The sequence below is a fragment of the Anastrepha ludens genome, chromosome 5, assembly GCF_028408465.1.
Source record: "Anastrepha ludens isolate Willacy chromosome 5, idAnaLude1.1, whole genome shotgun sequence".
Lineage (NCBI taxonomy): Eukaryota > Metazoa > Arthropoda > Insecta > Diptera > Tephritidae > Anastrepha > Anastrepha ludens.
In genome coordinates, this window is record NC_071501.1 from 100,665,960 (window position 1) to 100,681,828 (window position 15,869).

Here is a 15,869-nt window from a genome sequence, read left to right on the forward strand (position 1 = left end):
TTTTAGAGGATCCGCAAGGATCGACGGCCACGTTGTTATTCGTTATCAAAGCGTTTCGTAGTGGTGTGTGTTAGTGCTTCAAGTTGATCAATTCACTCCTATTTTGATAATCCACGTCGAAAATCGTAATAAATCATCGGACGAAAATTTTCACAAGTTAATTCCATCGTTTTGGCGAGATGAATTTTTGAACCCATTGAAAAAAGAAGAAATAACGCTCATAAGCAAAAACGTTAATTGTAAGTATGCTAAAAAATACCAAACTTTTCAATAAAAATATCGAATTACAGATCATCACACGTAGTGTTGTAAAGGCGCAAAATATAAATATTGCATCTTGTACTTCTTCAGAATTTTCTCTAATTTGCATGACTCTCTCTCTCTCTAATCTGCTTGGCTGATCTGTCACCAAAAATGAGTAACGTTCAATTGAAAGCTGCTGCTTGACAAGCAAAATAGTGGATTTCGTATGTCAAAGTCATACATTCCTCTTTCCACAGTCTTATTCATACGCAATCGTATAAGTTATGATACAAATGTTTGTTGAAAAGCAATTACGAACGTTGTTTGGTGTGTGCTCTCCCAAGAGATGGTACTAACTAAAAATAATCTCGATATGCCCCAGTATTGCCATCCCTCTGACTTTACACGAACTTTTCAAAAAAACCTCGTACGTTCAAGTACAGGCACATACACACATATACAGGTATTATATAATATATTACAAATCTGTAGCTCATTCGTTTATTCACGTCACTTACCTCCAACAAATTTCATAACAGCCGGCACTAATTTATCCGAACGAAAACAACGCAACAACAACAACTTCTGAAACAATGTCAGTTTAGTGGACCATGGCTTAGGTATGGCTGTATTTTCTTGGGGTATTTTTGAGTCGAAAAACAATTTCCAATCACTCAAATTGCTAGTGACATGTTCGCGTAATCCCTTAAAGTTGGGCAAATCGGAGAGACGACAAATTTCATTCCAACTATTGATGCCCAACCAGCGGGCAGGATTTGCATAAGGATTATCCAAGCCAATGCCGCCAGTTAATAGAAACATCCATTCCGAATTGTCAATCAGATTTTCAGCTTTCATCAGATTTATATTTAGAATCAGTGAAAAAAGCAGCTTATCCTGAAATGAGTTCAAGTGAAAATGAGATATTAAAGAAATTTGAAAAGCTTATAGAAATTTTAGAATGTAGTTTAAAATATATTAACTTTAATATTCAAGATTTAAAAATATTTTAGTATATTTATTTTAAGCATCACATCACCCATTTTACACAAACACATACTGTTAGTAACAAAAGTAAGTATACACCGGACACGTTTTCAATTTTCCCCCAATTGATTCCTTCAAACAACCTAAGTTATAACAAAATTTTGTTTTATTTACATGAATGAAATACAAAAATCATATTTAATCCAACTAATGACAAAATTTTAAAAATGAACCAAATTATATAGTTTTTTATATTAAACTTTATAAAAATTCATGTCTCAAAAGTAAGTATACAGTTCATCAAATTATTAATTTGTGAAATCAAAAACATAATTAAAATCAAATCCTAGTATTTGGTAGGATGACCATTAGACTTTGCAATCGCTTTAAGTCTTGATGGCATTGATTTCACCAAGTTTTCAGTTACAGCTGGTGGTATTTTATTCCATTCCTCTTGAAGGACGTTTTTCAGTTGTTCCTTATTACTAATCGGGTGTTTACGTATTTGCGCTTTAAATGTTCCCATAAATATTCGATTGGATTGGTATCCGGGGATTGTGGCGATGTTATCAGCTGTTTGCGCACATTGTATAACAGCCACTCTCGTACAATGTTGGATGTGTACTTGGGGTCATTATCCTGCTGGAAGATAAACGTTCCTCCAAGGCCAAATTTCGTAGCGCTTTCTTTTAAATTATTTTTCAAAATATTTAAATAACCATATCGGTCCAAAATATTTTCGATAAATACCAAGTTTCCAACCCCGCTCACAGTCACACATCCCCAAACCATCAGAGAGCCTCCTCCATGCTTCACAGTGCCGGTCATATTGTTTAGATCCAATTGGGCGTTAATTTTTCTCCAAACTTTTTTACGGCCATCAGATCCACAGATACTGAACTTACACTCATCAGAAAATATGACTTGATTCCAAAACGTTTGGTCATATTTTTCATAATCTTTTGCGAATGAAATCCATTTACACCGATTGACACTACTCACGAAGGGCTTTTCCCTAACATTACGCCCATGATAATCAGCACTATGCAAAACCCGGCGAATCGTTTGGGTACTAAATTGTTTTTCAGTCTCATTTTCAACTTCAGATTTCAATTTGGGGGCACTTATTTTGGGGTTTGTTTTGATTTTCCGTACGACTAAGCTTTTTTCTCTGGGACTTAAGAGCGGCGGATGCCCACAACGCTCTTTATTAGTGGTACATCCCGCACTTTTATATTTATTCACAATCTTTTGAACTGTTTTCAGTTTTTTAAATCATCAGAAAGCTCTTTTCCTCTTGGTGCCATAACTAAAAATGTCGCAAAAATTAATACAAAAAGTACTTCCCTAAATTTTTATAATCACTTTAATTATTTCCTTTTAATAGCTTTAACTTTTTTAATCACTACGTAAAAATAAATGTTATGCTAACTGAACAATCGTTTGCTGTATACTAACTTTTGTGATATTTCGCTGGCATCAAAGACAAAGCAAAACGTGGATAACTGTATCTAAAATGTACAGCTAAATTAAGGCGCATATGAAAGTTTATCCCAGTACATAATTACCACGTGTAAAATATTTTGATTACATAGGTATTAAGGAAAGCGTTAACGTCAAACAATTCCATAAATCAGGCTCCTGTATACTTATTTATGTTACTAACTGTAAGTACACTGGTGGCAATTCCCATAAACTCACTATTTAGTAGTGGGGAAATAAAAACAACGGCGCAGACTAGGCGGGTTTAGTATAAAGCGTGACAAAGAAGAAGAAGATATCCGATCAAGTTACAATTTATCATTACTCAATTTTGTACTGAGTTTCAGAAATTTTTTAAAAATGGGCGTGGTCATTCCCACACACAGCTAGAATCACAAAAGCAGATGGATGTCGTTCCAGCATCAAAATTCGAATGAATTTTTAATAATGAATTGTCTGGCAAAATCTAGTTCTAATACTCTAAAAATAGGCATGCTCGGGCTAAGAAAAAGCCTACTTTCCTAATTGGCGTAATTTTTGCGATTAAATATAATAATTCCTAGACGAATAATAAAAAATGATGTAGGCGTGAAGTGTTATTTATCACTCAAAATTTGCAAAACTCAAGTCCTTTACACGATTTCTTGATTTTTAAGTTTCAATTTTATTCGATTTGACGCATTAGTGGTATTTACTCACAAGTTTTAATGTAAGTTACTAGTTTTTATATACAGAATAGTAAATTTTCTTCGTTTAAGTGTAATTATGACTTGTCTGGAAGTAGTCTCAGCTTTGATATGACTGGGAAGAAGATGGCATTTTCATTTCGCCGCATTACGGCTATATTTTCTTGATGCTCCAATAGGGTTTCTTGACAGATCACACGTGACTACTGTCAAACTAAATACACAATTTCTTTTCACTATTCATAGACATTTTATCATGGAGAGACTTACACCTAGGCAACGTCTACAAATCGTACAATTGTATTACGAAAATCGCGCTCTTTGAAAAGTATTCATCGCGCGCTCAAGACAACATTCAGCGATGAGGCCAATTTTTGGCTTAATGGCTACGACAATAAGCCAAATTGCCGTATTTGAGCTGAAGAGCAACCCAAAGTCATTCAAGAACAGCCATTAGATCCATTGAAAACAATCGTTTGGTGCGGCCTATAGGCTGGAGAAATTATCGACCCATATTTCTTTAAAGAGTCTGGTGCCAACGTAACAGTGAATGGCGAACATTATCGCTATTTTAATGATTTCTTTAAGAGAAAAATACGCATTTACTATTATCGCTAAAGGATAGCGACGAACCTTCGATGGGCGTAGCATTATATGGATTTTTTTCTGGATAACAAAACACATTGAATTTAGTCCCTCAATATTATTGGTTTAACAAACAAGTTAAAAAAAATGTCCATGAGCCGAGCGCCATCAGGTGGGGGAGTAATGGTATGGGCTGGATTTCGATCTGCTATTACCACAGAATATCGTGGGTTTAACCAAAAATGAACTGCTCCATGTATTGTGAATTATTGAAAACATTTTCGAGTATAATAGAGAAATGGAATTTTTAATGGCAGTCAAGCTGCACTAAGAGCTCTTGCTCACCCACGCTGCTCTTCGAAATTAGTCGGGGAATGTCAGACAAAACTGAAAAGTGTTGCAAAACATAGCAAAATTTGTCCTAATCGGGTGCCTGGACATTGCGATATTACATGGAAAGAATTGGCTGAGAAACTGGCTAATGAAAGTTCATACTCTTCCTTTTCCGGATATCTTAAGATTCATCAATGAATCCAAAAGATTCGCGGAAGAGCGACCTCAAACCAATTTTTCCGTTTTACCATCCATACTGTATCTATCCTGTCCCTCTATTCCTTCCACTCTAATCTATCTGGGTGTAGTATAATAATCTTCCTGGCTGAGTGCTTGCACTTATCCAACCCTCCACAAATCTAATCTAATCTTATCTTATAATAGAGAAAGTAGAAGAGTTAACAATGTGGTACTGTCGAGGAAGACAAAGGAATATTTTAAGTTAAGGGGTCGGGAGTAGTCGAAATTAAAAGAAAAATGCAGTTTTTGTTGCATTTTCTTAAAGTATAATACCTTGAAAATATTGTGGGAAAATTTGAAGTGAATCCGACTAATAGTTTTCGAGTTATTCAACAATTAACAAAGGGCGCTCAGGCGCTCCGGAGCGTTCGAGAGCAAGTAGCTGGATGGTGCACATATGAAAATGGTAGACAAACGGGCTAACGATGACACTCGAGAAGGTAGAATGCTTCGTAGGCAACAGCAAATCGATATTTTGGAAGCTGCTATGTAGGACGGCTGAAGAACTATTACATGGCCCAGGAATAGATGACACAGTATATGTTAATTCGTGTAACTCTATATAAATCGATAGACAATTTTGAAATACGTTTTTCTCAAAACTATGTTTTTTCAACTGATGATTACTGTAACTTAAAAACCGCTTGGTAAATTTCAATAAAATTTACAGTGCTTTTGAAAAACAGAAAAAGCTCGAGCCTGATCGAAGGATTTTTTTTCAAAATTTTCAATTTTTTTTAAACAATTAATTGTTAAATCTGAAAAATATTTCCTGAGGACGCCATATTGTTAATTTTGAAAGAGAAAAGCTTCGATTAGGCACAATATTATCTATTGAAAAAACCTATTTCACTTATCCGATTGGCTTTAGATGAATCTCCAAGGACTTATGGTGATCAACGCAAGCGACTTCTGGAGAAACGGGCTCCACACAAATAGCGATAACTTTAACAATTATTAATTTTTTTTTTGTTTTTTGAAATTTTGCTAATGTCAAGGCGAAGTATAATGCAAAATAAAGCAATTGACTAGCAAAAAAAAGTATTAAAAATCATCATTTTTTCGGACCTCTGACTACCCCTAACCCCTTAAGAAATGTTTTTTTATTTTTTTAACATAAATGTATAAAATCGCAGCACTGTCTACAAGGACTTCAGCCATAAAGAAATGTTAAAGGTCGCGATTGGCCCGCTAGAACACCAGACATAAATATTTCCGGTATCTTTTCCAGAGGGGTTCACGCGAACGGGCCACAATTTAACGGTAAGGAACGTATAAGTCGCGATTAAAGAGAGTTGGACACACCAAGTGAAGCCAATTCCTTCTCCACCTTGATCTTTCCAACGCGAAGGAGGTCTTCCTCTTCCTCTGCTACCACCAGCTGGTATCGCATCGAATACTTTCAGAGCCGAAGCGTTTGTATCCATTCGAACGACATGACCCATCCAACGTAGCCGATGGATCTTTATTCGCTGCGCTATGTCTATGCCGTCGTAAAGCTCATACAGCTCATCGCCTGTGATATTCGCCGTTGCCAACGTGCAAGGGTCGGTCCAAAAATCTTCCGCAGAATCTTTCTCTCAAACTTTCTCTGCACCATACATTAGGACGGGCATGAGGAGACCCTTATAAAGTAAGTGAGGAGAGCCTTATAAAGAGGAGGGCCACTTCAGACTTTAAAAAACTTAGCTCTTTTTTATCAAAAATATTCAATCAAATTTTAGAATGCAAGGGCAAGTGGACAAATTACCCACAAATAATTTATGAGTTTACACGCAATTAATTTGTTATCAGAATTGAACTATTTGTAATTGAGTTTTTTTTATTGCCAAGTAAAAAACTTATCAATAAACTTAAATTTTAAAAAATTTTAAAACCATTGATTTTAAGCTTGATATTTTGCTTAGTATTGACATTGCTTAGTATTGGTAAGTAATATTAATTTTATCCGTAATTCGTCCTAACTTAAAACGAAGTATAAAAAGCTTAAGAAAAACAAGTGAGTTTATGAGAATTTCCACTAGTGTACATATGTATGTACATATATGCATACTCGAATACGCATTTGTATGCACAGAATTTACGATCTGTACGCACAATCTGGTGCGAAAGCTATCAACTAGCACACAGTTCAAAGGACTCCAAATAATGTCGTACGCCCAGAGCAGGGCGGGATAATGGATTGTAATGGCCGGAGCAGTGAGCCGATAAAGAGCAGAAAATTAATGAGATACATTTCAACAAAATAAGTAAAAGAAATATTAAAGGCAAAGGCAGTATAGACGCAGCTGAATGTTTAAGAGAGTGTGGGTTTCATATATCACAAACATGCACACGCATTTACAAAGGAAGTGGAAGATTTATAATGATTCGCTGAAAGACAAGATGCAATGAAGCAGACTTTGAATGATATCTAGTAAATTTATGGGATTTATTTATTGGGATTATGCTTTTATGTATATCTATGTGTGTGTACAGTTGAATTTTAGCGCATATTTTGTATACTAAGTATGAATTAAGGTCAGTTATTTCCTTCAAATATAAAGTTTCACAAAAGCTATAGAAGCATTTAATAGTAAATAAATAAAATAAAATAAATATATGACTGCTTACTTATGGACATTATTCATATACAACTTCGTAAAAATGTTCTAAAAATATACTAAAGTTTAACCTATAAAAGTTGTGCCACTAAATTTTCAAATCATATTAGAAATTGACTTCATTCACTTTCGATTCTTTTTACAGAGCAAATTAAGGGATTAAATTACCAGATACTTTAACTTGATTTGATTTAAATTAAAAGACAGCAACATATTTTTCTGTCCTTTTTGTGCTGATTTTTTTTTTTTCATTTCCGCGTGGGATCAAACCGATTACTTCCATTCCCTCGACTCACAATCAACATTTATCCAAAGCCAAAACCTATGATCGTCATCGGAATCGGGTCAATTTGGATTTTGATTCCAATAAATTCTTAGGATCGGATTGCAGAATAGATTTGAATAGGGTCAGGTTCAAACCCATCTAGTGCAAAAAACATTTCACGAGAGCAATTGGCTAGGCAAACAGCTCTCATAGGGTTGTTTAAATATCTGATGGAGTCAATGCAAGAGGAGAACTTTTTCTACATGAGTCCTTCAGGAGAGAGCTCAGCTGATTAACGAATACGAGGTTTCTGTATTTACTCGTTTTTTTTTCAAAGAATTTTGGTTTCGAAAATACATTAGGCGAGCTGTAGTGGATTGATAATATCATACATGCAAAACGGAGCTAAGAAAATAAGTTCCAGGAATTGAAATGTATTGACTTCTGGGACTCCGTTACTTATTCAAAGACAGTCCAAAATATTAGGGAGCTTTCAAGATTTATGCATATACTCGCATAGAGTCACCAATATTGGCTTTAAAGAGTAACTCGCCAGAAGTATGGAAGATCTTAAAAACATATTTTTAATCCTTGATAAAATAGCTAAGGATTTTCCCTGTATGAATTTTAGAGTAAGTCTGATACTATTGGGTATGGAAATAAGTTTCCGCCGTCGTAAAAGAGGTGGCGCTGCTGATACTATTTTTGGGTTCGCTCTAGTAATATACTGGTGATTTGAAGGTGTATATGCGAGGTCTGGATCGAGTAGTTTATATTCGTTTGAAGCGTAAAGTCCTTTTTTATCTGACGTCAAAAATGACTAAGTTCGTCGCGAAAAAACAGCATTTGCAGGAAGCCTTGCTTTATTATTACCTTTTAAAGACAAGTGCAGCTGAAACGTGTCGTATATTGATCAATATGTATGGTAATTACGCTCCATCGAATACAACTTTTAAAGAGTGGTTTCGATACTTCCAAACAAGCGGCAATTTCGACGTGAGTGTTAATGATGGTACCGAAAAAAACGACGATACTCAACTACAACAGTTATGGGATGAAGACGCATGTCGAACTCTTGGTGATATGTCTAAAGAGTTGAATGTTGACAGATCAACCGTCGGTAACGGTTTGCACCCGATGGGAATGGTCCAGAAAGCAGGAAACTGTGTGCCACATCAATTGAAGGAGAGTGATATCGAGAGACGGTTGGTGACGTGTGAGATGCTTCTTGAACGGCAGAAAAGAAAAGATTTTCTGCATCGCATCGTCACTGGCGATGAAAAATAGATCTATTATGACGAATTTTTCGTCAGAGGAATCCGTATGCTACCTGAAAGATGGAGTCAAGTTGTAGCTTACAATGGCACTTACTTTACATAATATCATGTATTGTTAAATTAATAATAATTCGTAACTTTGGCTAAGAAAGGTCGCAAACTTATTCCCATACCCAATAGTTAATATCAAGTACTTCTCTCTGATACTTTTGTACCTCCCTTCAATATTTCCAACGAGTACGGGTATCGAGTACATGATATCATACTTAAAGAACAGCAACTGTTTCTTCTGGAGGTGTAAAAGTTTCTCTGAACAGAATTCATCAATTTCGAAGTCATCCATAACTTAGAAGAGAATATTTTTATGATTTATGTTTATTTTCTTTTGATGTTTTCGCATGAGATTATTCATTTGCTTACTCCTTTTTGGTAATTTATTTGAGTTTCGAATTACTTTTCAGTTGATTTTTCTCATTTTGATAGGTTTCCGATACTGTACTGAATTACTGTATTACCTAAAAATGAAGGAGTTCACTCTCCTAATTTTTCCCCCCGAAGCACATAATTTACTTTTTGATTGCAGAGCGCGCTTCGATGAAATTACGAATGGCGATGTCGATATACGATTGATATACTCACCCGCTCGAACAGACTGCGACAGATGTTTACATAAAGGCTGTAGGTAAAGTGTTTACGCAAATCCTTCAAACGCTCATCAATGTCATCCACTTTGTCTGTATTGTCTATGGAAGCCGTGAAAAGGGAGACAAACCACAGCAAACTGTACTGATACATTGGATCGATGTTTGCCAATTCGACTGCAATTAAAATGAAACGTAAAATGTGAGAATCATAATAAGGAGATATTATATATTGATGAGTATGAGAAATAGAGTGTATTGCGATAGCAGAAGTAAAGCAAAGGCAACAAGAGCAAGGTTTTCTACCCTAGAATGTCAAAATCTGTAAATAAAGATTCACAGTTAAGAGTGAGTGAATAGAAGTGAATAGAAAAAATCAAATCGGCTGCTCTACTGGTACTACCGGTTCAATGTGCCTGGCATGCAATATTGGAAATATATTTGAAATAGGTTAAATAAAAATTAGATCGACAATAAGAAGAGTGAAGGGAATTTTGCGTTTTTTATTATGTTTTTATTTGCCAGCTAGAGAGAATCGCGCGTTCTTGTATAAGACACTCACTCTCTTTCATTCAAATCTCACTTCCTGGAGTTCCATTACAGAGCATAGGGGCAAAGCAAAATTTTTCGCTTAACCCTTGCTTGCTGATCTCCGTGTCTCTTTTGCGTTGTGTATGGCCGAGCCACCTCCACTTGCGCTCTCTGATATCTTGCGCGATTGGTGTTTTTTTTGGCATCGTCGGTGTAAGTCGGCGTTCGAAATCCAATTGGCTGGTCACCACATGCGCAGATTGTACCTCAGGTTGCGGTTTACAAACACTTGCAGCTTTCGAACGATTTCTGCTAATAAACGCCATGTTGTACAAGCATAGAGAAAAACGGCCTTAACGTGTGATTTAAAGATTATGCACGTTGAATTTTTTGCACAGCCTCAGTGGTCGGAGACTAGGAAATGCGTTTCTGGCTTTCTAAAGCCTTGTCAAAACATCACTTTTGCATCCCCCCCGTTTCATGTTCACGACGAAGGTAAAATACATTGGATAACGAGGGTTCCGTAATGCTGTCGAATGGCTTAGTTTTCGATTGGAATACCAACCTTCATATTTCCACATAGGTAAAAAATGAATGAATGAAAGGTGTGACTATGAACGAGATTCATTTCCCAATCATTTTTGAATTGTTAGCCAAACCTAGTGTTTATTGGGTCTTTTGATACATTTTTTATGTTATAGTTACAGGTATAGGCTATAGTGTCATACTACTCGTAATACTGCCGGAGCAAACACACCATGAAATGGGAAGTACGTTGCTAAAGCACCTTTTGTAGCCAATACTTTCCTATTTCATTTTCTTTCCTTTTTATCTTTTTGAGCAAACTTTTACTGGGTGATCAGACGATTCGCTTTTTACCTTCTATTAAGCTTTGTGAAAAACGTGGGGCCTTTCTCCTAGCTAGGTCCTATGGATCTACACGGCTATGATAAGACCTATTATCACCTATGCATCAGTGGTCTGGGTAAGTAGACTCTCTCCCGTGGGAGTCAGGAGGACCTTATCGAGACTACAACGCACTATGGCCATCTGTTGCATCGGAGCTTTTCCGACTACTTCAGGCATTGGTTGCTCTGATTTGTCTACCACCACTTGATGTTTTCATCCAAGAAAAGGCCTTGAAGGGCAACTGCAAGCTGAAACACAATGGGAATTGGTACGGCCCCTGTACGGCACTGGACAACAGAGTAGGCATGGACTTTTCGATCCAATGGTCTTTGACATGCCCCTTGACTCCATACTATCCAGAGTCGTGCTTGACACGAGATACAGTGCTGCCAGAGGCTCAACTGTGGTCAAACTCAGAAAATGAGCCCGGATGGCTCCAGGACCGAGTACGGCTCCGGCTCTGGGGTCTATGTGGAATCCAGCGGGACAAAACTGCACTTTGCTCTTGGAAGGCATGCTTCTGTGAAAGAAACGATGAACTTTGTTGTGGAAAACAGATGGAGAGGCAGATCTATATGTGTCTGCAGCCCCCCAACCACTTCAAGGGTAGTCAAGGGACACGTTGGTATCGCGGGCAACGAGGTCTCTGACTCTTTAGCCAGACTGTGCTCTAAGGCCAACTTTTTTGGCCCGGAGCCCGTTCTGTCAAAAAAAGATATGTCCTCATAAAAGATGAGCCTTAACTCAGACATATTTTGTTTAATAAAAATTATTCAGTTCGGAAAATTTGGACTTTCTACAAAATCTATAAATATATAAAAGTATACAACATCAAGCATTGTATAAAGTGAGGAGTAGTACTACACCCAAAGGAACTAGTTCCATTCTATGTCGAGAAGAAAATGACTTTTCTGTTTGACAATTCCAAATCTGGCTCCCGAAGATTGAAAGCAATATATATCTATATTAAAAGTGATGCCTATTTCCTACTCCTTTCATTCATGCCTTTTCTGAGAAAGTTGACAAAGCTCATCTTACCATTTCTGAGGTTGAGGCCAAGGATGATAAACTACCAAGTTTGCGATTTAGCTATGGTGAAAAAGAAAATTGTGAGGGGAACTTTGGCTGTCATAAGGGGTTAGATATAAGGTTTGTTCGTTAGGTATGATGAAAAAAAAATTTTTGAGGGGAATTTGGATTCTACGTCAATCGTTTTGTGTTTCGCAAAATTTAGCTTTAGCTTAGTGAAACAAAAAAGGAATGACGTCGGCATATTTATCAAATTCGCTGAGAACCGAATAACGGTCTGCTAGGTAGTACATCTCTAAAAATCTTTCCACCATGGGCTGCCATGTTAATTGAGAATTCGACAGCCGAATTCAGCACGATTATTTCACATGTATTCACACATTCGCCCAATCAGTCGATGCTCAGTCGGCAGCGAAGTGTCATTGATTGAATTTCTTCGTATATCATCTACACAATTTTAGGTTTTTATTTAAAACACATCTCAAGTAATGCCAGCCTATCAGCTGATTCTGTCAAATTCGCTCAAAGTCGAATAACGTTTTGGTAATGAGCTCACTTTTGAAATCTTCTCAACATGTATAAAATCGATATAGAGCGATTTCATGTCATCCAAGAAATTTCATTTCATCCAAGTATTTTCGACATTGTCGTCAATTCTTCAAAAAATTGGTTTATTTGCAGAGTTTTTGTGTTGAGTATTATAAAATAAAATAAAAATTGAAAAAAATTTAATAATTGTGAAATTTATTCTATGTTGCAAATTTTGGTTCAGGGTTTTTAAAATGAAACATCTTCGATTATTTTTATAATTCTTTTTTTGTTAATTTTTTGTACAAAAAATATATGTTTGAAAGAAAATTATTAAAACAAAAATATATTTTTTTGTTAAAACTTTTTGGAAATAAATTTTTTAAGTCATTTTTGAAAAACTTCTGATTTTTTTCTTAATCTCAGTAAAGGCTAAGTTTCATAATCGGATTCACATAAGTTTCGAGTTATATTCAAGTATTTAAATATTCAGTCAGAGAAAAATAACACTCTTACGAAATGAGTCAGTGTAGCAGTGAAATAGACCACTCTAGCGTCACAACAAGTAGGAGTACTTATACATAGAGTGGTATTCTAGCGCTGGCGTGATATAGACTAATTTGGCTTATTTTGAATTGAATGATATGCTGTAATACTTTTCTAATAGCAGTTGCCCCTCGGCAGGCAATAGCAGAACTCCAGGGAGTATTTTCGCTATGAAAAATCCGCCCATAAAAGAACAACATCGGAGGCGGCAAGAAACTGTAGGTCCCTCCGTCAAAATGCATACCAAAATTTGAAAAAGGAGCTCAGCTAAACACACAAAAAATGATGTAAGCGTGAATTAAATTAGCTTGGGAAAAAATAAATCCATTATTTTTGCGTAAAATTTGTTTAATTTGCGCAAATGGTTTAAAACTGTTTTATGGTCGATATTTAGCTCCTGGGCGATGCTACGATTACTAACATGTCGGTCAACTTCGATTATTTCTGTGTTTTTATCAACATTTTCGACATTATTGACATTTTCTTTAACATCCAAAATGCCTGAACGGAATCGGCGATTACAAAATTGAACATAATTAACTGTTACAGTATCGGCACCATCCACAATTTCAACGGTCTGGCTTGCATTTTCACCTTTATTAAAGAAAAACTGCAAATGTACCGAGTTTTCTCATTGTAACTTCCATTTTTAACACCGTGTAACTCACAACTGAACGGAACGAACCAAAAAGAGCAAAATAATTTGTTTGATGTAAAATGTCACCTTGATAACGGGCATAAATATTAAAGTGTTTAATCGATACTTTACGCGATATCGATCACTACAGCCATCTAACGAGAAAATAATGGATTTCTTTTTCCCCAAACTAATATTTAAACAAATATAATTCGACCGGTGAGTTTTCTCACTGGCTCACGAACATTCAATAATGAATATGTTGACTCGAATTTGTCTATGTGTCCATTGCGATCGACTTAAGCAAAATCGCACCAACTCAGAATTCTAGAAGTAATTTCAGTTTGAAATTAGAGAAGACGCAATGAGTTTCCATCTTTTTTAATACCTATTTATTTTAAAGAACTCAATGTAATGAATCGTGTTTAGTTTACCCGCATTTACTGGAGCAGTTAATGAAATTAATAAAATTTATAGAAAACTAGACCTGGATTTTGCCATGCCAAGATCTCTTTTTGTGACCAAGCTTACTTCCTATTAAACTTTTTGTACTTAGTGATTAAGGCTCTAAAATTAAGAATATTCTGTAACATCTACTCTGTAAGACTAATAAAAACTAAAATCAAATGAAATAAAATTAGTGCTACGCACACTCGGTCATATATGTATAAGTATGTATGCTATACGAGTAAATCCATACACTATGATCAAAAAGTACCGAGAATATTTAATTTAAACGAACCGCACACGTGGAAACCGGCCCATATTTTTTTCTTATGTTGGTAGGGCTATAAGACACAATCTTATTCCACTATTTATTCGTTTTGAAGCGTTTCGAGAGATGCTGTACGTCGCAAATGGCCTGAAATGTGGGCCAACAATTCTTAGATTTCGCATGATGATAACGCGCCATCGCACCGAGCCCAAATTGGCCCGAATTATTGGACCAAACACCAAGTAAATACCATCGTGCAAGCACCGTATTCACCTGATATGGCCCCGTGCGACTTCTTTTTGTTTCCCAAGCTGAAGTTACTACTTCGTGGAAGAAGATTTCAGCCGATTGAGGAAATTAAAGACAATGTGAAGAAGGAGCTGAAAGCCATCCCTTCGCCGGCCTACTAGGGGTACATGGAGCACTGGGTTAAATGTTGGCACATGTGAGTTAACACATTCAGCATTGAAAATGTTTGTATCATATCATATCATGTATCTTATTGTGAACATATCACAAAGTTGCGTCTCACGGGTAAACGACACCACACGCGCAGGAATAAAGCGCAGACCGTGCATTTCCTAAACTTAAGAATTTTCCCAGCACATGCAGATGCAACGTGACCTGGCCAAAATCTAGTTGTAATATAGAAGTAAGAATATTTTGTAAATTTAGTTTTTAAGTGAACAATACACAGAAAAGACGTGGACTCCTGTCCACGCAATAATTTTTAAAAACTCAAAAAAATAAATGAAAATTTAACTGGCGCAGGGACCGGTTTAAATTCCGCGTTTAGTATTAAAACCGAAAATTAACACGAGTGAAAAGCTAGTAGTATACCGCGACGTTAAATCGAAAATTTACACGCAAAAAAACTAATAGTGACACGTTTAATTGGGTGAAATACACACACGTTGATTACGGCCAGCCACCTAAAAAAAAATTAGCTGCAGTGCCGCCTTCAAAAACAAAAAGCGGAACCGGTCAGGAGTAGAGAACGAGGCCCCTACGTAACTGCAGGACTGCAGAGGAAAAGGACGGCATCGAATGCCAAGCCGCTCTGCCCGCACCACAGGACTCCCAAACAAAAAGGAGATGTTGCTGACCCCGATTATACTAATATCGTAAGCAATAAAGTTAAGATTATATACTAAGTATTACAAAATAGGAGAAATATTAGAAACAAATATTTAAAAGAAGTGGAAAAAATAAAAACTGCTTGTACAGCCAATAGTAAAGTAAAGTATTTCAAAATAGGAAAAATATTAGAAACAAATATTTAAAAGAAAGGAAAAGTGTTAAACGATTAAGAAAAATTTTTATTAAAAAAGATGAAAAATAATTAAATTGACCTTTTTGAAAAAGGAGTTATAGTGATTAAGTGAGAAAAATAAAATTTTATTAAATGGATTAACTTAACCTTTGAAATTAAGTTTTAAAAAAAAATAAAGAAATTAATCGAATTGATAGTGATCAAATCTAATGAGATAAATAAGAATAGCCTTTGATTATGGGAAATCCTAGTATTAGGAAAATTTTTAAATAAAATAAGGATAAGAATAATAAAGCGATAACAGATTGTAAAACCATAACAAAATATAACAAAGTTGAGGCACTTAAGAGATCCTCAAA

General features: G+C 35.8%; 1 protein-coding gene across 2 annotated transcripts in view; it reads right to left on the bottom strand.

Moving 5' to 3' along the window:
* LOC128863007 (dynein axonemal heavy chain 7) overlaps nt 1–15,869 on the bottom strand; it is a 102,019-nt gene that overhangs the window by 26,603 nt on the left and 59,547 nt on the right. For both annotated transcript variants that reach the window (XM_054101887.1, XM_054101886.1), the window contains exons 27-28: nt 9,341–9,519; nt 762–1,140 (exon numbers count right to left, since the gene is read on the bottom strand). In XM_054101887.1, coding sequence (XP_053957862.1) covers nt 762–1,140; nt 9,341–9,519 — 558 coding nt within the window. The remainder of the gene's footprint in view (nt 1–761; nt 1,141–9,340; nt 9,520–15,869) is intronic.